Source organism: Crinia signifera, chromosome 8 (genome assembly GCF_055691185.1).
Source record: "Crinia signifera chromosome 8, ASM5569118v1, whole genome shotgun sequence".
Classification (NCBI taxonomy): domain Eukaryota; kingdom Metazoa; phylum Chordata; class Amphibia; order Anura; family Myobatrachidae; genus Crinia; species Crinia signifera.
In genome coordinates this window covers 54165788-54189679 of record NC_139224.1, presented here as the reverse complement: position 1 = coordinate 54189679, position 23892 = coordinate 54165788, and the positions used below count along the sequence as shown (strand labels likewise).

The 23892-nt window shown below is 42.4% G+C and overlaps 2 protein-coding genes across 3 annotated transcripts; one reads left to right on the top strand and one right to left on the bottom strand.

Moving 5' to 3' along the window:
* GLT8D1 (glycosyltransferase 8 domain containing 1) lies at nt 1-13281 on the bottom strand. 2 transcript variants are annotated; one of them, XM_083156410.1, is made up of 10 exons: nt 13128-13281; nt 8818-8864; nt 7066-7164; nt 6007-6223; nt 4640-4745; nt 4471-4555; nt 3406-3518; nt 2883-3049; nt 1486-1598; nt 1-325 (listed from the first exon to the last, which is right to left on the bottom strand). In XM_083156410.1, the coding sequence occupies exons 2-10, from the start codon at nt 8831-8833 to the stop codon at nt 135-137; spliced, it is 1107 nt and encodes a 368-aa protein (XP_083012536.1). In that variant the 5' UTR covers nt 8834-8864; nt 13128-13281; the 3' UTR covers nt 1-134. The 2 variants fall into 2 exon arrangements, with proteins under 2 accessions (XP_083012536.1, XP_083012537.1); XM_083156411.1 differs by having other exon boundaries at nt 13132-13280.
* A 501-nt stretch (nt 13282-13782) lies between these two features.
* Nucleotides 13783-23461, top strand: SPCS1 (signal peptidase complex subunit 1). The gene is made up of 4 exons (XM_083156413.1): nt 13783-13940; nt 19921-19980; nt 21858-21944; nt 23012-23461. Exons 1-4 carry the CDS (start codon nt 13905-13907, stop codon nt 23126-23128), a joined length of 300 nt encoding a protein of 99 aa, XP_083012539.1. The 5' UTR covers nt 13783-13904; the 3' UTR covers nt 23129-23461.
* The last annotated feature ends 431 nt before the right edge of the window (nt 23462-23892 follow it).

The window sequence follows — 23892 nt, the reverse complement described above, 5'->3', positions numbered from 1 at the left end:
TACAATGTAGTGGGTTTTTCTTAGAAGACAAAACAAACATAAAAAAGCTATTAGCTGTGAATTCCTGAGAAAATACTGCTTTTCCATGCTCCTATGATATGAGTTCATGACGTTCCCCGATTAGTGATCCTCCCTCACTCCGCTCCATCATTCTCCGAGTGTCTCCTGATGATTGAAAATTTGCCAGTAGGGTCAGGAACGTACCACTTCTCCCAAACCTCAGAGTATGAGGCGGTTCTTCCCCATGGTTTAAAATGTCCATTCCAATGGAGAAGTCTAGCAGCGTCCACAAACTGAAGAGAATAACGCTTTCCAGTACTAGAACCTTTAACAAAGTAAGTGTGTCATTAGTTCTAAGAAAAAAAGAAGCAGACATTCTGCACAAAAACTAATAGCCAACCCTCTGTAATATTAAAAGATCCTCGGCAAGTGATGTGGGCACAATGATAACATTTTCTCCATATTTTTTTTAAATTTCTACAGCTTGGTATAATCCTTTGGTTCCCAAACTGGGTGCCACGGGGCACTTTGCAGGGGGTGTTACAGGTTGGTGTCCCAAGACCAAATCAAGGGTTGGATTTATTAAGCTCGGTTAAGTGATAAAGTGTCTGTTTTTTATCACCAGCCAATCAACTCCTACCTGTCATTTTTCAAACCAAGCCTGTAACTTCACAGTTAGGAGCTGATTGGCTGGTGATAAAAATCAGACACTGTATCACTTCACCAAGATTAATAAATCTACCCCCAAATTACTTACGGTCAGTGCGATAGGCAGAACCAGTGCTGGTGGCTGGAAAACCCTCGTCCAAGAGAGGACATGTAAGCACAATTTACTTTATCATTGTTTCTACATTTCTCTATAAGAAACTTTAGACCTACAGGTGCCGTGACAAACATGTTGGTTCTTTTGGAAAGTGTGATTCCAAACAATTTGGAAACCACTGGTATAATATTTGGAGTACAACATTATTTTGGAAGCTTATTACATACGGGCGGAGGAACTTCCCCAGCAGGACTACATTACATAACATTTATTAGTACTGTAGTAAGAAATACATGAAATGGTGGAATTTGAGTAAAACAATGGATGATCACACGCAGCAGCAAAGTAACTGCCAGTAAGTATTTTTCTACATTGAAGAACACCCATTGCCCACAAATATTTTCACTCCATTCCACAATCCAGTAGATTAGTAGCTTTACCCGGTGCCTTCTCTGGTGTGGATGAATATGTACGATGTGGAGCAGCAATTATGGGTTCAAGAATACACAAATGCAAGTGCTGCATTTCATGTTATTAATTTAAAACCGTCATCAGGAATGAAAGTTTTAAATCAATAAACCGGAATGCTGAAACGCAGCATTAGTGAATTTTTGAATAATTGAACTCATGAGTGCTACTCTACGTCATATATAATATGCTGCAGATCAATCACTAGCAATAACCAATGTTCCGCACACATTTCAGTTTAGTGTAGTACTTACCTAAATGCCTGATGTGCCACATAGGGTCAATACTGGAGTGCAACTTGTAGAATACAATGAGAAGTGGTGGTGCAGTGATGCTGCCAGCTAGGGTTTTACTATATAGTTCTTCCCTAAAAGCAGAGACACAAATCATGTTAACATCTTATTGTAGAACAGAAGCTCATGGTGCTGCTATCAGCATGGAAGCAGGGGCAGATGTACTGTGCCGCTATAGCACTTCCTGCTTCGCCTCTTTACAGAGGGGAAGCAGGGTGCAGTAGCAACAAGATGTAGTAACCCGTGCCCCCCCCCCCCCCCCCCGGTAATACCTGCCACAACACACAGCGCATCAGTCTAGTGTTGATATGTTATGTCTCTCCTCATTGCCGGCATGAGATCTCCCGACTGTTGCGAAATCTCCTTGAGCACGACATACACAGCTGTTGAAGGCAATAGCTCCAGGCGTCGGACCAGTCAGTTGTTAATTTGTGCCACTGACCGTTCATACATTGCTTGGCACATGGGCACCCTCTCTTAAAGAATGCAGTGCAGATAATGACAGGAGGCACATAGCCACACATCTCATGCTATATACATTGGGGAGAAGCAGTATCAGCAGACATAACACGTGCTGATACTGTAATGTCAATTAATGCATCTCACTAACATTGTCCTACTGATCTGCAATTACATTAATAATAGCAGCGGTAGATGTATGAATAGTCAATATCTGGGAGTAGTGGTATTATTTGGGCTGATACCAATTCTCCCTCATGTAGAACTGTGCTGACATGCGCCCTTCTTGCCACCAAGTGGCACTGACTATTCCAACACCTGCATGTGTTGTTGCCCTATTCACCGCCACTATAATGGATACTGCGGCTGCCAGGCTGTATGTGAGATGTGGTGATCCCCCAATCTGGCAAATGAGAGGTTAATACAGCTTGTCGGTGTTGCCTCCTGCTTCGCCCCCCTTAATGCTTAACCTAACTGTACCATCCTTAGGAACACATTTATTAAGCCTGGTGAAGTGATGAAGTAGAAGGCGATAATGCACCCACCAATCAGCTCCTGTAAAGCTACAGTGCATAATCACCAGCCACTTTATCACTTCACCAGGATTAATAAATCTGTCCATCCGTGCCTAACCCTCCCCGGTATAAGTTCCAGATGCCGACAGTTGGGATTCTAGCATGGGCACAGCATTTATTTTTGGAGACAGGCAGACAGGGGGCATGGCTAGCAGATGGCCATGCCCCCAATAGTGATGGTAAATGGAGGCGTGGCTTGTGATATTTCCATGCTGCCACGCCCTTTTTCGGGAACAATTATTTTATTGAAAAGTTGTAAGGTATGGTGCTGACTAAATGTTGAACATAAGAAATGGAAGCTCACCCAACACTGAAACAACTTACGTCATATCCAGTTCCATCCATTTCTCAAGCTGCCGGGTAATGTTCTGCCTCTTCCACTCTGTAAGATTTGCCACAAAGACTCCAGGATTAAACGAGCATGTATTTGCTTTCATTCCTAGTTTCCGGATGGTCTCCTTCTTGTAGTCAAAATATCCAATGTAATTATACTGAAAAACAATATTTGCAAACATGGATTCATCACTGCCACCTGTGCTCGCGTTCTCAGCTGTGACATTAGATTTCACCTGTGACTATTTGCTACTAAAATGTCCTTTTACATGTGAGACAGCAATGCTAACCACTGTGTCACCATGCAGACCATAATAACATGTAGTATGGTGTTCATCTACACATACAGCAATAAATGACAATTTGATACATGGGGACGTTCATATTTTTGTAGCATCCTTTGTACATCCATCATTTGTACGTGATACTAGTGCAGAATCCACACATACTGCTCTCTTATGTAAGTAGATGTAGCGCCAGTAATGATGGATTATTCCAGGACACACGGCCATACCTGGTTTCCGGCACCTCTGACCAGGTATTTTGATGTGACTGAGTCGCAGTCCTCAGAGAATGCTGCAGCATATCCCACTTTTATTGGGGTTTTGTAGAGCTCTAGGATGTCACCTACAGGGAATACCAATTGTAGATTTAACTCAGACAATGCAGTTAAAGTGCACAATTATTTGACATTTGGCAGAAACAAAACTGAATTTGTGTAAATGTTGCATTTTAAGCATAAGGATATACAGTATAGCACAGGATATACAGTATAGCACAGGATATACAGTACAGCACAGCGCAGGATATACAGTATAGCACAGGACATACAGTATAGCACAGGATATACAGTATAGCACAGGATATACAGTATAGCACAGGATACTCCTATTGGATCTATTTCACCCTAGATTGTACAGTGTTCTCTCATTTGCTTATAGTACACTAGACATTTAGAATTAAGGGTAAACTTACTAAAGGTTCTAAACATGAAAAAGAAGTGATGTTGCTCATAGCAACTAATAAAGATTAGGTCTATAATTTTCTAGGATGCAATAGAGAAATGATAGACAGAATCTGATTGGTTCATTCTTAGAACCTTTAGTAAATGTACCCCTTAATGTTTCTATGCAGCCAATACCCCTTTTAGACCACAAATGCCAGGTTGCACCAAGGATTAGGATACGGGTCTGTCCCAGAAGCGACCTGGCATTTGCAGACTATAAGCTCCACAAAACCGGCTTATTGCCGGGTCGCTGACGTCACATGGGGGCCACAGCGCGTCATCGAGGAGGAGGCAGCGCTTCGAGCGGACAGCACTGCTGCCTCCATACTGTGAACGGGACCCGGGTTACCTATTCACACTGCACCTTGCCCCGGGTTACAGCATTGTTCAACCCTGGTCTTGATGCTTTCACACAGCACCTCGCTCTGGGTTGGTGAAGTAACAACCCGTAAATAACGTGGGCTAAGAATGCGGTCTGAAAGGGGTATTAGTTGCAAAGTTTGTGGCGTTACACAGGGCAATTTGTATTTAGTATGTATAATAATCCAACATTAAACAAACTAGGTAGCATACCTTGCACAATGACATCATCATCCAGATAAATGACTTTCTCTACTGCAGGTAACAAATCAGGGAGGTAGAATCTTGCAAATGTTAACTAAAATAAAAAGATTCGAAAATTCATGTTATGATCTAAACTGAGAACTTTGTCAGCATCGTTCATATAGTAAAATTCACTTACAGGTTTATCCGCGACTTCAGCTCGAACTTTCCCATCAAGGACTTGCGGATTAAAGTCCAGAATTCTATACTTGACACTTTTAAGCTTAGAATCACCAATCCAGGTCCTTTAAAAGAAGGGTGAAAATTATAAAAAAAAAATGGAACATGAAATAAGATCTTCAAGAAATAAAATATTATCAAAATGACATATTGAATTTTAGAATTTTAGAATTTTTTTGCTGAAAACGGATCCTATTTGCCTAAAGGGTAAATTCTGGTGGTATGTGTCAGGAAAATCACAACATACATACATACATACATACATACGTACATACGTACATAGGCTGAGGAAAAATGTAAAAAAGTGGCCTAGTTAGTGCTGTTATGCAAGATAGGCCCAAGCGTGTTGGAATAAAGGAATACTGTATATCATGCAATAATGTTGCTGTCAATACAGATATCCAGACACCTGTATAAGAAAATTGAAACAAGGTGACGGTACAGATGTGGGTGTATGTATATGTACAGGAACACTATAAAAAAGCATATTTACTGGCCTATATTTAATGTAGATAGACAGGTTTTGTATTGTTCCTATCAGAGGTGGCTCGCTACCTGTCTGGCCAGGGGTCTGCAGCACTTTCCTCCCTGCCTGGTGATTGATGGCCGACATCAGCGAGCGGGAGACAAGTTTTTGGTCCATCAACAGTCTGTCTCAAGCCATAGAGGGCGGACGTAAGCAGAAGAGTGGCTTCCCATGAGAGGCCCCATTTCTGCTATTCCATACAGACTAGCAGTCTCAGGGGGAGACAACACAGCCCCACAGGGATGCCTGTCTGCCTGTCATTAGCAGAGGGCTTCCTAAATGAAGTCACTGTTACTGCTAGGCAGTTCCTGGGAGATTTTACTGGGGGACTGCAGCCCACAGGTAAAATCCACCACTGGTTCCTATACCTATACAAACCCCCATTGCACTATTTGTTTCACAATAAATAGACTGAGAGTTTGTAGAAGTGGAAAAGAGGAATTGTCACTTTCAATAATGATCTGTACTATACAAAGTGACAGGCAAAAATAAAACACGTCTTCTGCATATAATGCACAATGACATGTTCCTACCTAGAGGTTAGCTAGTCAGTCTTTTTAGTTTTTGTGTTTAGTACAAGTATTTTGACCATAAGAGGAATGGGAGTGTAAATGCACGGACAGATCCTGCTAGGAATAAAGCTTTGTGCACTTCTGTAGGAAAGTCACCTTAGATGCCTATTCATTATCAGTTATAGGAGGCTAGGTTATGACTACAAATAATAATGGCAGCAATGTCAGGATCAGGTACCTAATACCTAGAACAGCCTCGTCCCATCTCTCCTGTAGCAAGAGAACTACCTCAAATGCTCCTTGGTATCATTCATGGTGACGATGTAGAAGACGACATTGGACTTTGTGTTGCTGGAAATACTATTCATGGCAGTGATGACCCCTCCAAGTCTGCTCTCCACAGCGGTAATAACCACAGGAACTTCTCCATTATGCTTCTCATCAGATACACTCTCAGGAGCCCCTGGCAGGAAGTCGATGTGCTGGAAACCCACAGGACTGGAGTCTGCAGAGTACATGCATGTAATCAGAATGGTCAAACCACAAATAAATTGGGTAAAAATAACATATAAAAATATTAAATATAGAAAGAATCTAAAGGGACTATTTATTAAGGACTCCTCGCTAAAATCACCTTTATTAGTGTGCGTAACTCCTGCATTAGGCTAATCCGGGATACTGCAGCCCTCATTATTCACAATGGGGATTGCAGTCTAGGCTCTACTAGGAAACATGATCTTCAGACGTTACTAGCCGCTCTTTTGCATATAGACATTACCTCCAGAGAGGGATATGTTCTGATCCCTTCCCGGTGGTAACATTTTGTGATAAGAGATGATACCATTTGGGTCCTTCACTTTCACCAGCAATATATAGACCCCTGCACCATTCATGAAGTTAGCAAATCATAGGTTTCCATTCATTAAAGCCCCCCCCCCCCCCCCACACACACACACACACATACACACACACGTACAGCCAGTTTCAATGCAACACACATAAATGTACAAATTTAGCAAAGTCCACTCACTGAAATGCTTTTCTGTCAAAGTCACAATTATTCTTTATATATACTAGTTAAAAGTCTGTCAAAATGAGCACTCAGTCCCTGTCTGCTTCTACCTATTGGAGGTTATTCTGCTTGACGAGCAATTATTTTTATTTTACAAGAACTGAATTTTTGTAGGGTTTTATCTTACAAATAAACATCATATGATTAGGTCTTTGTGTGTGAATTAAGCTGCAAACATCTTGTCAAATAACTTAGAGGAAACGTACAGTGGAATCCTAAACATAGTAGTTGGACAAATGTGGCCAGTTACATAGATCCCGGAAAGTTCCAATTACCTGAACTCTGCCTTTTCAGTATATCGCTGAGGCCCAGGAGATTGTGGTGCAGGATTAGTAGAAATACCACAGCTGCCAGCACAATTATTACAATATTCACTGAAAAGGAGACATACAGTAGAAAGTTGTGACATGTTTGTTTGTGGATCTGTGGCAAATTACACATTAGAAAAGTGTTAATCTCATTGCAGAAAACAATTGAAACTTGACCTGAAAAACTAGACTAATACTGGCCATACATCTCAGCCTTGGTTCCACCTACTGCTGGTCCTATGATCCATCCAATCAGGGAATCGGGAAATTCAACAAGTTAAAAATCCCTGACTTGGGCATTTCAAACATGTTGTATTTCACCGAGTCCCCATCCAGACACCAGGAGGGCGGCAAATTGTCACAATCCATCGCAGAGTCTCATAAGGGGAGTTTCTTCATAAAACAAATGATCAAACAATAACATTGCTGTCTTCATAACTATGGACTTCAGTAATACACATAACATTTTAATTCCACCATACATGGTCATCTACCTTCGTCTTGTAAATAAACTTGCACTTTGGAGGGCATACATAATCACAAAACAGTCAAACAACGTGGGTATTGGTCATTGGGTTGACCCAATTTAGGTCAATATGCATTGGGTCAACGACTGAAGATCGAGAGGGCTTAGTCGACAGGGTTGGAAGGCCGAAACAAGCATTAGGTCGACAGTCAAAATGTCAACATGAGTTTTTCCACTTTTTTTGTCCCGAATGTCGACATGGTCACTGTCAAAGTACACTGCTACGCTCACCATGCTACGCTTGGCACACTCTTTTATTCTCCCGCCACACCATAGTGGATGGTAGGGTATGAAATACCACCCGTCGGCACATGTCAAATATATATGAAAAAAAATCATGTAAAACTTGTGACTGTCGACCTTCCCATTGTCCACCTAATGCTTGTGTCGATGTTCCAACCCTAACTAGCTAAGTTATATCCCCCTTTAGTGGTTGGCCCAATGCATTTCAACCTAAATAGCGTCTACCTAGTAGGCGTATACACACACTTCTAAGGAAGTTTGTGTCTGTTTTTGCAATACTAATTTTTATAGGAAAAATAAAATAGGTAGTGTTCATTCTAGCACCCGCTATCTTTGAAAACCCATGCAGTTCCTCTTCCCTGCCTGGGTGTGTCGCTGTCTGCTGTAGTGCTTCTAGCACAGTGTCGTCTGTATATCAGCACTGATATGCAAACCAGACCTGTGCTAGAAACAACACAGCAGACCGTGACACCCCAGGCAGGGAAGAGGAACTGCATGGGTTTTCAAAGATAGCAGATGCTAGAATGAACTCTAAATAGGGTGTGGATCATTTTGTCGTTAGTAATTAGGTCAATCACAAAAGGTTTGAGACATGAAAAAGGTCAACATCAGGTCAATGTTTCAAAAAAGGTTGATACAAGCAATATGGACCTTGGAAAGGTCGACATGAGTTTTTTTTCTTTTTCGTTGACATGGCCAGCATATTATGGTCCATGTTGAAGCGCTCGGTACACTATTATATTTTCCTCTATGCCCACTGGGATAGTAAAGTATAAACAAGTTTATAAAAAAAAAAAAAAGGAAAATTTCATGTCGACATTTTTCATGTCCTCCTTTAGCCTGTCGACCTTTTGACCGTGGACTGCATACCCATTTAATACTGGATCCCTACGATCTTGGTTGCATTCAGTATAGATCATTTGAAGAAAATGTAGGTCTAGTATATTTACCTTTGCGGCATGTCATTTTTTCTTTAATTTGTGCCAAGGGTTACAATCTGCAACAAAAGAAACTTTGCTCAGCGAGTATTAACTTTTAAATTATAAAAAAAAAAACAACATAAAAGTGGCCCAACACTTCCATTACATCAATGGCCATAACATAAACACTGACACAATATTTTTTTTTAGTAAATAATTAAAGCCTGTTCACACAGGTGCGTCGTCAACAGCAGACGACACAGACACAATGCTATGCTGGATGATATGGCGGGTCCAACTGAACAATAATTCAGGATTGGTTATGTACATCATAAAATCACCTCACCAGTACATAATTATAGATCTGCAAAGTTTTCAAATCATGATAGTGCAGAAGAATTCTCAACAGACACGAGATAGATATATATATATATATATATATATATATATATATATATATATATATATATATATATATATATATATATACACATACACACACTTAAATAATATTTATACATCCCCCTACTATATAGAAAGTAGAGTTTATCCTATCAATTACCAATGAATCTACCTGAAACATGTAGTGTCCACGCGAGGCTGTTTTAGCAGGGTGCCGAGCCTGATTTTTAAAGGGCAAAATGCACCCTGCTAAAACAACCTAGCCTGTTGGTCCCTGCTGCGGGCTTGCCGAGCTCTAAGGATGAGTCCAGCACCCACGTAGGTGGCGGGCATGCCCCCAACATTGGTAGTGTCGGCGGACAGGCCTCCCCACACTGATGTTGGTGGGCGGGCCCGCCCACATCTGTGCCGTCGGCAGGCCCAACCCACCACATTCAAAGTGCCCCTTGTCCTTCAGCACCCTGCCCTGCTGCGATGCTGGAGGGAACACTAAACATGGAAGGAATCATAGCAGTGTTGTAACTAAAGGTGCATACACACGGGGCAATATGATCGCTGGCAATATATTGCTCAGCAATCATATTGCTCAGTGTCCCTTTTCATATGTGACCAGAGATGGTCGCAGATGAAAATGTCACATTGCCGGAAGAAGAAGCAGTGGAAGTCGCTGCTCCTCCGACCAGCGACCATTCAGGGGCTGTAAATGGGAGCTCGCACCCGGCGATTTATCGCTGGTGCATGCTCCAATCACTGGCAATATGGTCGCTCAGGGACCATATTTCTAGCGATATTTGCTATAATGGCCCCCGTGTGTACGCACCTTTAGATGGGTCCCTCATAGCTCTGGGCCCCCTAGCAGCTGCACCTATGGTAGTTATGCCCTTGAATCATAGGGCAAACCTACAAGGGCTGAGGCAAACTTTTTAGCACTGGACAAACATCTATGGGTGATTGCAACTCAGTCGCATATGATCAATTATTTATGATCAATGGAAATAGACCAGTTTTGGTGGCTGCCAATCAGAAATAATGTGGACAGTTAAAAAAAACAGTTAGCATTCACAATCTTAAAGAGTAAACACCAACACATTAAAAAGTCAATACACAGAGAAACACCTCATGATTTAATCTCATGTTTACTTTAATACAAAACCTTGTGAAATATCAGGTGCTATAATGCTTAACTCCTTTTCTGTGTTTGTGCGTTTCTCTGAAGAGTACTTTTGCTTGTTTTAATTATGTTGAGTCTAAAATTGGTTTTATTGAAAGATTTCAAATAAATCATATCAAAGCCTAATAACTTCGGATGGTAACATTAGAAATCATTAAAACATGGTTAATCAAGGTTTGTAATACATATCAATGTTTCACTGTATTATTATAAAAAACAGGGTTAATTTTTTTTGGTTCTTGTTTAGTTTCACGGCGGCAGCATGGCCACCTGCTACTTCCGGGTTCGGCGCTCAGCACACTTTCTAAAATAAAGTCCATGCCAACGTGAATAGTTCATACCCCCACTATCCACGTTTGGCATGGAGTTGATTTTAGCTGCTGCAACTGAGACGCTGGCGCCGTGAAACTAAACAAGTACCTTTTTTTTCATTAAAACACTAATAATTTTTTTTTGGAAAACCCTGGTAAGCGGTAGACAGTCAAAGGGTCGACCACTATTGATCGACACACTAAAAGGGTCGACATGCAAAAATTCAAGGCACCGTACCAAAGCATGGCGCAGCAAGAGATGCGTGGGGAAGTGGTACATATGGTGCCCATGTCGACCTAGGTCGGCATAGACACCAAAACATGTGAAAAGTTCATGTTGAACTTTTCTCATGTCGGACTAATTAGGTATGGCCATCGACCATCGAATACGTTTGCCATCGATGGGGGGAGAACCAGATGGTTTCCCTTTATCGATGGAACAGCAAAACAATGTTTTGCTTTTTTTTCTTCCCCAAAGTGCTGGGACACGGAGCATAGCTCTGCCCCCAACAACCACAAAGCTCGCCCACCATGTTTTGATTGGCCCACAGGTCAATCAATCAAAAATAATGGATGTTTAGTTTAGCACTATCGATGGCCAGTTGCAGAATTGCCATCGATGGCAATCCCTAGGACTAATGCATGTTGACCTTCTTCCTGTATCTACCTTTTGACTGTCAACCAAACGACCCATACCCATGGAGGAGACTCCGGCACAGTCTACCAGTTCTCAGAGCACTGATAATTGGCTGCCGGATAAAGGAGACAGGGCTTGGATGGAACCTGCACACAGGCCCCCTCCCCTGATGATATGCCCCTGGTACAGTCATACAAAATCCTTCAACAGCAAATAACAGAGGGGGTTTGCAGAAGCAATCTAAATAGAAAGTTGAACGACTGAGCCCCAGGTGTGATATATATAATAGATCAAGCTTGAGATAAGCGATGCAGAGTTGTGATAATGCGGTGCTAAATCAAGAACAGCACTACATTAAAAGATGCAGAGCTGCGACATAGAAAATAGATGCACAGCAGTCAGAAATCTAGAATTGTATTACATTATTATTATTGCTGTGACCCCAAACACTGTGCACAAGTGGAAGAGATGTAGATATTTAAACTTTATCATTTTGCAAACAAGTCATGTGCTGGGGAAACTATTTAATAAAGAGAATATCACCTGTGTCCACACAAGGAAACACTTTGCTGTAAAGCCTGCATTAGAAAGAACCTCCTAACCATTAGCTGTCCATACACATAAACTACAGTAACCACGGTAAAGGATGCATCCGTGACAATGTCAGTGGCAGGGGTTAAAGTGAGGGGGAACTGGGTGGAACTGAGTTCCACCACCTCTAATGGTAGGGGGAACTGAGTTCCACCTCCACCACAGCCCTGAACAATAATTTCTTCTGGCACGGCGTACATAATGTAAAGTTAAGATGAACAACTGTGGACATTATGTGTATAAGGGGAATTACTGTGTGACTTAATATGAATCAAGGGCACTACATGCAGTGTAATGTGTATACGATTGTGCTACCATGTATGGTGGGACCATTATCCCTTTATGGGTGGGAGGGCACAATTACCTAGCACTGTTCTCGGCTCTGCCTAATGGGGGGGGGGGGGGGGGGTCGGTGTTAGGGGAGCAGAGTTCCACCACCTCTCCAGGACCACTTTAAGCCCTGGTCAGTGGTCTATCTATGCATCCCTATAACAGGTTCAAAGTGACAACTCAGTTATTAATACATAAGTTGGATACACATGTGTAGATTTATTATCTGTTCAATCAGTCTGGTGTGATCAAAAATCTGGTAAAACAGACAATGGTTGCGCAGACAAAATGGTAATTTGATTAACAAATTTATCATTTTTGCCCCTTCTCCTGCATTTGGGAGCATATGGTTGATTGTCATTTGCTCCCACACATTGCCAGATTTTTGTTCCCACCAAACAGAGTGGATACATATTTAGGTATGTATCCAGCTTTACTTAAAAATTAACCTATAAAATATAAATGTAATTAAAATTGCCCAATTCATGACACCAAAACTATGATTTTTTTTTTGTGTGCATGTGTATAAGAGTGGATCCCTTTGTGGCTGATTGGTTTGCAGTTTGCACTGTACAGTAAGTAAGAGAGGAGGGGATCTGCATGGAGGTTTGCAAAGCTATTTTGAAATGTGAGACTATAAAATAGATAAGCACATCCTTAACCAGTGACCAGGATGTGCAGGACTAAGTAATATATATGGGACAGTGAGGAAATCCACAGACAAGTTCCATTACTTGTTTGCAGTTGTACATTGGATACATAGGTCATAGTACATTCCCATATACAAAATATATACTATGGGGTAACAGTACTGGAAGAAACATAATAATAACGGTATATGTAAAAGAGACACCACTGATATACACTAGGTTACATATACCCCTATAGTTATACATACATACTGTACACAGAACACTGGCCAGGGCAAGCAGCTCCCGAGTCCCTCCCAGCTCCAAGCACAGAATGAGCTAAATGAAGATGCCAAATTGCCAACTCAACATCAGGAGGACCAAGCCGCAAGGCGGACACGCCCCACTGCCGCCACGTGATCCAGAAAACTCCACCACATGATCAGCGAGAACCACCCACGTGTGTCATCTGCTACGCTCGCACGCTTCGGGCACGGTGGCTCGCTTCGCTCGCCACAGATTTATATTCCCCCTCCAGGTATACGTGGACCCAGGGCATGATGGGAAAATTACCTAAACTGCATGGGATCTAGACACTACCCTTTGATAAGGCACCGAGGCATCAAACTATAACCTGAAGTGCGATTTCTTACAATAAACGAATTTTACAGAATAACTAAGATGTCTCTTATAATATCATTAGGTTGTCTGGGGCTTCTTAAATACTTCAAGTGTTTGCTTTGCCCTGAAGAGACATGGCGGATCCGAAGCCCCCAATCGTCTTCTCCGCACTGTGGACACCTTAAAATTTGGACTGACAGGGACAGGTTTGTGTCTTCCAGTGCTATAGAGACGCCAGTAAACTGTGGCTAAAAAGTGCACGGAGTAGTTTAGGCAATGACCGGGAGCAGGCAGGCGCGGTTAGGGCAGCTATAGGGGCCTCCGTTTGGCTGACGCTGCTGCTGCTACTCGGGCATCTGTCTGTATCGCTTCCGGATTGGTACCCGCCGCTTGTGTGTAGGAGAGAGATCCGCTCAGTTGCCACCATGTTCGACATATTCGCCTCCATCCCTACCCAAATGGTGAGCCATTGCCTGGCAGCACAGTGCTGCGTGGGAGAGGGAGGGCTGTATGTCTCCACCGTCGTGCATGGGTCAGGGGCTACAGAGATGTCTCTGGAATTAGCCCCATCTTTGCTAGATCCCCTCGCCTGTAGGACTGTTCCCAGGGACTGGGTAAAATCCGGAATCGGATAAGACACCGGAATGCCGGACTGGACATCAAACTCTGCATTCCGGAGCTTGTAGTATCCGGTCCGGGGGTGTCCTGTCCGGGGGTGCTCCATCTGATGGGGCTGCTCTCGCACCTGTCACCTGGGAGAGGAGAGGGGGGAGAATACAGCCTCACCGCATGGTCCGGGGGTGCAATAAAAACTGGAACGTTCCAGACCACACGGGGAGGCTGTAATCTCCCCTTCCCCATGTCCCTGGTGTGAGCAATCACAGGCATCCCCCCGGACAAGACACCCCCCGCATGGGACACCCCTCGGACCAGACACTATAAGCTCCGGAATGCAGAGTTTGATGTCTGGTCCGGCGTTCCGGTGTCTTATCCGGGTCCGGTTTTTACTTAGTCCCCTGTTCCCATCACTTGCTCCCATCCTCTGCACAGATCAGCATTTGTTAAGGTGTCCATAAAATCCTGCAAATATAAATAAAACCAAGAAACATTTATACCATAGTTCAGCTCCGTACAGAGGATAGGATTGATGGCGCTGAGCAGGTCTGTGGTGTGGGGCATTTATATATATAGAGAGAGAGAGAGAGAGAGAGTGAGAGAGCTCTCACAATGAACATATATCAGAGACAGTGCAATTGGCTGCACATACTTTTTAGGGACCGGTGTATATAGAATATCAGCAGAATTGATATGGGCAGTTCTGATTCCATCGTACAAAGACAAACAACTCTGGCCCTGCAGTCCCAAATGGACAGAACTGATGCTGTGTAGCTAGCTGTATGGCTACAGTAGTAGTGGCAGCAATGTGACGTTCAGCTGAATAAACTGGTAACATACACTGCAGCATACAGCTGGGAAGGTTTTCTGTCTTCTGAGTACACATATGGTGCTTGGCAGATAGATGTTCCTAGACAGCATTCTATAATAATATACTATAATAAATACATGATATGTGTGTGCATGTGTATATATATCGGTCAATCTATCCATCTAAGAGAATCATCCTCGACACTTGTATGTCAGATTCCTTATGTCACTTTAAAAACTGCTGCTAAAATACACACTGCAATTCTGATCATTGGTGGACAGACAACACACAGAATTTCTTTTGATTTTTCCATCTGGTGTTTACTATTGCTACATTATTCATGAATACTTTTTAATGCTTGTTACATCTATATGTGGCTGTATTTCATATCAGTGCAAGCAACTTACTTGTATTTAAAGTGCAGACTTTTTCAAGGAGCTGAACAAAAATATAGTAAAACTATTTAGGATTTGCAGCAGTTTTAGACACCGTACCCTATTTTACTAATAATTATTATTATTATATAGTGCTCTTTCTCCAATAGGATTCAAGGCGATTTCAGGGCCACAAATGTAATTGGACAAAATAACATAATACAGGTTGAGTATCCCGTATCCAAAATGCTCGGGACCAGGAGAATTTTGGATAACGGATTATTCCGTATTTCGGAATATTTTAATATTTCAATGATGTATTTTGAAGTATCTTGCATGTATGCTGTATAAACACATAATATACACACAAATATATTTTATTACCACATAAAATACACAAAAATATATTTTAATTGTTCAAAAAACAAGGTTTCAAAACGTGAAACAAAATGTGTACTATCTCAGCACTGAATTTGAATGCCAAGCAATCATTGTCTTGCACATATATAGTGCCAGTTACATATCATGTCCCCAGTGATGCTGTTACAAATGTCCCCAGTGAGTTTTTAGCAAAAAAAAATTTTTTTTTCACTTTCTGGAATGTCCGTATTTCGGATAACGGATACTCGGATACGGGATACTCGACCTGTACTAAATAAAATGTTCCTTTTCAATCCTTGGTGGAGAATCCTTTGCAGGGAGTGACTGCCATGGAACCCATGGACAAATGTTGGGTTTCCTACTTGTTATGCTTTGCCAGGCCTGCAGATGTGTTTAGCTGTAGGATTTCTGCCTTTAGTGTTGTGTTCAGCAAGTGAAATGCATGCTCCGAGGCAGGCATTCCCAACCACGGTCCTCAAGGCACACCAACAGTGCAGGTTTTGTAGATTTCCAGGCTTGAGCACAGGTGACTCAATTAGTATCTGAGGGATTCTGATTAAACCATCTGTGCTGAAGCCTGGATATCACTAAAACCTGCACTGTTGGTGTGCCTTGAGGACCGTGGTTGGGAATGCCTGCTCCATGGAGTTGGGATCCTCTCTTTCACCCCCCACATTCCTCTCTTTAACCCCCCACATTCGTGCTCTCTCACAGTCTTGCCGCTTTCACCTACGCAACATCTCACGCATCAGACCATTCCTCTCCACTGACGCGACCAAAATTCTCATTCATTCTCTTGTCATCTTCCGCCTTGACTACTGCAACATCCTTCTATCTGGGCTACCTCTAACCCGCCTCGCACCTCTCCAATCCATTCTTAACGCTGCTGCTAGGCTCATCTTCCTCTCCCGCCGCTCTACCTCCGCCTCCCCCCTCTGTCTATCTCTTCACTGGCTCCCCATTCCTTTCCGAGTTCTCTTTAAACTCCTCACCACCACCACCTACAAGGCTCTCTCCTCCTCCACCGATCCTTACCTCTCTTCACTGATCTCTATCCACACTCCCTCCCGTCCTCTTCGCTCCATCGCTGACCGCCGACTGACCTCTCACCTAATCACCTCCTCCCACTCCCGTGTCCAAGACTTCTCTTGCGCTGCCCCCCTGCACTGGAACAACCTCCCGCCACCCATCAGGCTTTCTGATTCCCTTACCTCCTTCAAGCGCTCCCTCAAAACCCACTTTTTTCGACTAGCCTATCCCTCCTCCTAACCTCTTTTGATCCTCCTATCCTGCTTTCGTTCCTACTTATCCTATTGTTTTTCGTTCGTCCACCCACCTATTTTTAGTATGTTAACTCTTATGAGTAGGGTCCTCCTTCCTCACGTACTCACCCTACCTCTTTACCTCACCTGTGCTCCTGTCCTGTTCTTCCCTTCCTCTACTTCATCTTCAGTCTCCTCGACAATTTTGACACCTACTTCTGAACTGATGCTGATTTTATTTCTACCAGCTATACCCCTATTTATACTGTATTTTTCAACACACCCTGTACGTTACCTTGTAATTAGTTTTTTGTTTGCTATGTACGGCGCTGCGGACACTTTGCGGCGCCTTATAAATAAACGTACTGCTACTATTACTTACTCGGCCATTTCAGAATATTCCACTTTTTTGCTTCATAAAAACTCCTGGGTTGTGTTCACATTATGTTTTGGGTAATTGTCCATCTGTACTGTGATGTGCTGAGTAATCAACTTTTGCTGAATCTAAGCAGGCAGTATGTCCCTATACAATTCAGAATCTATGTGCTTCTGTCACAACATCCCTAGACTTCAGTAACCCAGTGATATTGGAAGCTATGCATGCCCATGCCATCATATTGTTTCCAATGTGTCCAAAGCCTTCTCCATACATTTTTTGGTACTTATGAGTTATCTGGGCGCCCGATTTCTAAATCGGGTCGGATCGGGCACATCGCATCGCATCGCATGCGACCATCGGATGCGATGCGATGCGATGACCCGATTTTTCCATAGGAATCAATGTTAAAATGGACTGAGTCCATTTTAACATGGAATTCAATGGGAAAAAGGGGTCCTTTTCATACCCCTACTATCCAAGTGGGCATGGAGTTGGATATAAACCTGTAGCGAGCCACCGAGCCCGAAGCGTGGCGAGCGGACACGGAATACCGTCCCCTCGCGGGGCTCGCTTCGCTCGCCACGCTTCGGGCTCGGTGGCTCGCTACGCTCGCCACAGGTTTATATCCAACTCCATGCCCACTTGGATAGTAGGGGTATGAAAAGGACCCCTTTTTCCCATTGAATTCCATGTTAAAATGGACTCAGTCCATTTTAACATTGATTCCTATGGAAAAATCGGGTCATCGCATCCGATGGTCGCATGCGATGCGATGCGATATCGCATCGCATCTGATTGTATGCCTTAACTTAAGGCATACAATCAAAAAATCGGCAGCCCAGATAACTCACAAGTACCCATTTTTTTTCTTCCTATCATTTTGATACGGTTGATAAAATAAAATCTGTCCATAGAACTTATTAGCAAAGTATAATCTTGCACTACACTAGATTTATGAATGATTTGCACCATGTGGTGAACCTTCTGTATTTGAAGTGAAGTCTTCTGTTTCTAGTAGAACTGGAGAGCGTTCTTCACTTGGATGGATTTTATGCATTCTTTATTTTAAATTTTTTGACCATGGAAAAGATCCTGTTATCCTATTGTATTCTATGGATGTCCAGGCTTTTCTTAAAATATACCAAACTGTTGTATTGGCCACTCTTAAGGTTCCCACTAAAAACTTGAGGCCTTTCAACATGCAATCATGTTACTCAGTTTCTCCCTAATGCCCTGCACACGGGGCGAGTTGAGTTCAGTGCTGAGCGATCTAGCACCAGCGATGTGTGCTGAGCGACCTAGTAAGCCAGTGTTCTCTGGGGCTAGAACACTGGCGATGACTAGATAATGTAAGCATGCTTGAGATATCTAACCCGGCAAGAGCGACACGCATAGACTTGCATCGCTATCACTATGGGGCATACACACAGTGATTTGTGCTTCATTTCTACGCAATCTAGTCAGTGTGTATACCCCAGAAATCTTGTCTGGGTTAGTTGATTTCAAACAATTGTCTATGATTTCAAAGCCCATATACTCTGATGTCCCAAGTGTGATTAGGCCTTAAAATCATGTTTAGCAGTGTGTGTGTGCTGTGTTTGTTTTAAATAAAGTTAACGATTTCTGGAAAAATCTGACTTTAGCACAGTCTGGCCTGTATCTAAAGGTCCCGGCCAATATATCGATACACCATAGGACAGTGTGTGTGTCGGAGCGATGTATCTGTGAACGGCATAGTTCACAGATATATTGTGTCAGCTCTGCAACACAGCCGATGTCCCATGTATCGGCGCATTATGCTTTGTGTACAGGCGATACACTAACTGCCGGTATAGCTGCGGGAGCCGCCAGTGATTTAACAGCTCAGTGGGCGTGTGTCTACCCACTTGTTATATCAGCTCTGATGGATCGGGCAGTGTGAATGGAGTGTCTGTAGATATATTTGCAGATCAATTGATTTGCCGATATATCTACCAGTGTGTAGCCAGCTTTAGTGCTGAGATACAGACCAGACTTTTAGAAGTGTCAAATCACAGAGGGAAAGAGGAACTGCATGGGTTTTGAAAGGTGCCCTAAAATGAACACTTAATGTTTTCTAGTTGTGTATGTAACACCTCAGAAAATGAATGTTTTGTGTATGACTGTGGGTACTTGCTGTTATCTAGCCACTGCAGTATAAATAGCTCATCATAGGATGCTTCATGTTTTGAATTGGCCTGGACATACGCAATGAGTCCTCCTTCTACACTGTGGACTGCGGTACCTGCCTGCACAAAAGTGGTAGATTCTTGCTCCAGGCTTTGAATGGAATCCCAGCACAGAAACCCACTACCTGTTTGGTACATAAAAATAGCAGGATGTTAAGGTTCCCATACACGGTGCAATGTGCTTCATGCGTTTTCAACTAGACGCGATCTAGTTCAAAAGGTACCTGCAGCACATAGTTTTTGTGCTTCACAATGTGCGGGAGCGTGCATCGCCTTGCCAAGCAGGATCGCTCTGTGTATGGGCACCTTTAAGTTTTAATTTAGCCAGATTTGGACTTCTTTCATAAAGAAGGTGTGCATATCATTCACAATGTAATTTGTTTTTTTCTCCCTTTTTTTTAATATCTTGTAGGATTACAAAGGTCAGAAACTTGCGGAACAGATCTTTCAAGGAATAATACTGTTTTCTGCAGTAAGTAAATCCTTTTTATCCTAGTTCTATGAATATGATGTGTTCAGTTTGGGAAAAAAAAGCACTTAAAAAGACAGCCGACCACATGGGTCTTTGTGTTCTGGTCACTCTGGCTGATCACTGATCTGTACCCATGTTAACAATACACGTTTAGCGGACTTTAATCAGTCATCAGGAGTCACATGTGTACATATTTAGGATCAATTATGCTTGTTTTTGATTGTGGTCAACTTTAAAGGTTTTGTTGTAAAGGACATAATTTGTAAACCTTTACTATTTGCATTCTCTAAAGGGGTTCAACATGATTTCTCAATGGTCATTATACCAACAGCAATTGACCGACAGTCAAAATACCAACATTCATTATGCCGACATATTTTTGGGTGTCTATGTTGACATGGGCACATCTAGGTGGCTTGCCATGCTTTGATTAGATTCCCCCTTCAGGTCCACCGGGAAGGTAAAGTATAAACAAGTCTTTTGTGGGGGGCTAAAATTGTTTGTAAACTCATGTCGACATGTTAAACGTTGGCATTTTGACACTGCCTGTAAATGGAACATGTCGGTATTTTGACTGGCGGTCTGTGGGTGTCGGTATAATGACCATCAGTAAAACATCCGTCGGTAGATTGTCTGTTACCCCTCTAAAGGAGTAGGCTAATAGGGGGGCCATTCAATTGTTATTTGGGCACCTGCTGGCAGTAATTCAATTGCGCTGCGGTTTGGGCACACATGATGCCGGCATAAACTTTTCTGTTCACTGCCTCCCAAGCTGGCAAGCAGAAATGTTCACATTGCAGTTAGTGCATTTTGTTAGGCTATAAACCAGCACTCCTGGGTACAATCATCGTGATAAAACAATCGGTGTCCAAACAATTGTATACCAGCCCATCTAAAGTAATGGTGGAAATGCAATTAGAGGCGCCCATTCAATAATTAAATATTGCCCTAAATATGAGATGTTTTGAGTTCAAGCAAAACATAAAGAAACATAATCTGTTTAAATATACGTAAAATAGGACATGTTGGTGTTTTTACATAAATGTTAATTGAATTTGGTTTCTGTTCTTATCTTATTGATTTGGAACCATTGTGTTCCTAATAAAACAGGTATGGCGGTTACAGCTACATTTCTACATGGGAATCATTTTAACAAAATAAAAAAACTAAATTGAGAATTTTCCCTTTATTATTTAAAAACAAGCAAGGACATCATAATGGAAAAAGGGGGGTGGGGTATAGGGATGAGAGGGGGTGAGGTACAGAAAATAAAGAGGAACCAGGTGTCACATTATTGCCAAGTGCTCTTTATTGTAGATAGTCCACTATGTAACTCTGAATGCAAAAAACTATAGTCCGCATTTCACCGCGTCTGTCTTTGCGACTCAGTTTCTAAAGTTCCAGGTTTTATGGTTTTTGCTCAGGTAGAAAGTAAACACCTGTTACAGAAATCTGGAATCGGTGCAAGAACGTTTACATATTTACAGACATTGTGCAGCGTTTTTTGGGCAGAGGGGCAACAGATTTTGATGGAATTTGGTCTGCACTGTTTTATATTTTATATAAATGTGAATTTTGCCATTTAATATTAGGTATCTCATGGCTTGAGCCAGGACAACTTTTAAATTGTGTTTTAAACCTAAAGGTAAATGAGACCCTAATATTGATGACCATAAGCATTTTAATATGCATTCAATGTCATGGAAATATAGGTTATTCCAAGGCAGCTATCCGGTACATGTGTTGATCTCTGAATGCTCAGGTTTGTCATTCAGTAGCTGTTGGATGAACAGAAAAGTAATGCCACTAGAATCCCACCTTGGGCCTGTGGCACCTGTCTGCTGTGTAATAATTAATTGTGATCTTGTCTCTTGCAGGTGGTCGGCTTTATCTACGGTTATGTCATTGAACAGTTTGGCTGGACAGTGTACATAGTGATCGCAGGGTTTGCTGTGTCTTGCTTGGTATGATATTTTTGTACAGTTTAATTCTTAGGGGGGAATTCAGTTGTTTGCGCCGAAGATCCGGCTCCTAGTTTTTTAGGATATGATACTTAAGGGGCATACACACGGGCCAATTTCAGCCTCTTTTCTAAGCGATCTGACTAGATCACTTATTGGGGAATACACACTGTTTGAACAGTGTTAACTGCTTACGATCTAGATTCCATCATGATGGGCGAATCTGGGATCGAACGCAGAAATAGACTTGCCTGGCCTTGTCTCAAAGATCGAATGCAGTTGCTTGCTGCTCTATCCAGCATCCCTTCCTCCCTCCTTTTCGATTCTGGCAACCCGCTGGGTCCTGGCGCCCATCCCCACCCCATTATAAAAAAAACACTGATCGCTCCACGTGCACGTCCTGTGGCGATGCACGTCCCTGCTCGTTGCTATCGCCGGCAAGAAAGCCAGTTCCTTATATAGCTCAGAAAATTCTGTTGCATTTACAATTGGAAACAGTGTTGGCCTTACAAGCCCAATCCACAGTCTAAAGAAGGCATGTCCAACCTGTGGCCCTCCAGCTGTTGTAAAACTACACATCCCAGCATGCCTTACCATAGTATTGCTATTAGGGAATGCTAAAACTACTGCAAGGCATGCTGGGAATGTGTAGTTTCACAACATCTGGAGGGAAGCAGGTTGGACATGCCTGGTCTAAAGTGATCGGCTGGCGCTATTCAGTTGTTAATTGTGTTTTGCCATGCTGGGTTAGCCCCGTAAAATTGCTAAACATAGTTCTGCAAGGCGTGATTACATTTTTTAAATATTGCCACCCGCACTCCCGTCACTTTAGATGAGAGAACCAAGGCTGCATAAACAATTTACCTGTCCCCTTATAATGCAGATACTACTATTGGCCTACATTTGTAAGTTTTTGCTCTAGATCCCTTTTTTTAACTTTTTTGCCTGCCTTATAGCACTGACATGTACTAAAAAGACTTATACGATTTGCTTTTTTTGCTGGTGGGTTTAAAAAAGATAACATAGCAAAAAAATTTGACCACAAATCCATAATCTTTTCTCTATTGCAGTTAACTCTTCCTCCATGGCCAATGTACCGCCGCCATCCTCTAAAATGGCTACCTGTCCAGGACTCTGCTGTGGATGACAAGAAACAGCAGGAAAAGAAATCCAAAAAGCACAAATAATTCCCCACCTGCGGTCACGCCAAGTCAGAGGACCACATATGAAAATGGAGTTGGGGGCAGATTTAATAGGTGATATTCTTGTTATCACTCGTTCTGAGTGATAAATGGCGCTCCAGCCAATTAGCTTTTATATGTCTTTATTTCAGACACCGTTTTGAGCTGAGCGCCATTTATCATTTGAATGAGCGATAACAAGAACATCACTCATTGTTAAATCTGTCCCTTGGACAAATATGTTTTCTGCTAAGCAGAACATTGTGCTTTATAGGGCTTGTGTTCCAGGTATTGTCTAAATGTCCAATAAAAACACCAATTTGTTTTGTTTTTCCTTTATACTCTGTTGCTATCATTTTTTTAAAATTTAATTTATAATAAGCTGAGCTGACACTTCATTAGAAAGCCGCTCAGTTTACTTGTTTGAGCTGCTCTCAGCTTGAAAGCCGTCCAGTGTGTACGAGGCAGCAGTTAGCACTGATGTGCACTCCTGCATCATTGCCGTTCCGGCCACTCATCTGCTGGTATTACCAGCAGATGAGCGATGGAGTGAATGGCTTTCCATAGTGTCCTGGAAGGTCATCCACCCCAGGGAAAATTGCTAAACGGGCGAAAAACGATCAGTGTGTATGGATCTTAAGGGGTGTGCAATACGTTTCCATATGTGCAGAGCATAGGTAGAGAAGACACAATCTCACTGGTTGTGAACTATAATCTCTGTCGAAAGTTCTTATGAAATGTTAAAGGCACAGAATAAGCTGCACTGCACA

Excerpts from the sequence above, each read along its gene's own strand:
- GLT8D1 (XM_083156410.1), bottom strand. Across the intron at positions 6,224-7,065 it reads ACTGAAAAGGCAGAGTTCAG|ACTCCAGTCCTGTGGGTTTC; the intron begins GTAATTGGAACT and ends TGTACTCTGCAG. Across the intron at positions 1,599-2,882 it reads TGGATGGAACTGGATATGAC|GGAAGAACTATATAGTAAAA; the intron begins GTAAGTTGTTTC and ends CTCTGCTTTTAG.
- SPCS1 (XM_083156413.1), top strand. The coding sequence starts at position 13,905 with ATGTTCGACATATTCGCCTCCATCCCTACCCAAATG. Across the intron at positions 19,981-21,857 it reads GAATAATACTGTTTTCTGCA|GTGGTCGGCTTTATCTACGG; the intron begins GTAAGTAAATCC and ends TGTCTCTTGCAG. Across the intron at positions 21,945-23,011 it reads GGTTTGCTGTGTCTTGCTTG|TTAACTCTTCCTCCATGGCC; the intron begins GTATGATATTTT and ends TCTCTATTGCAG.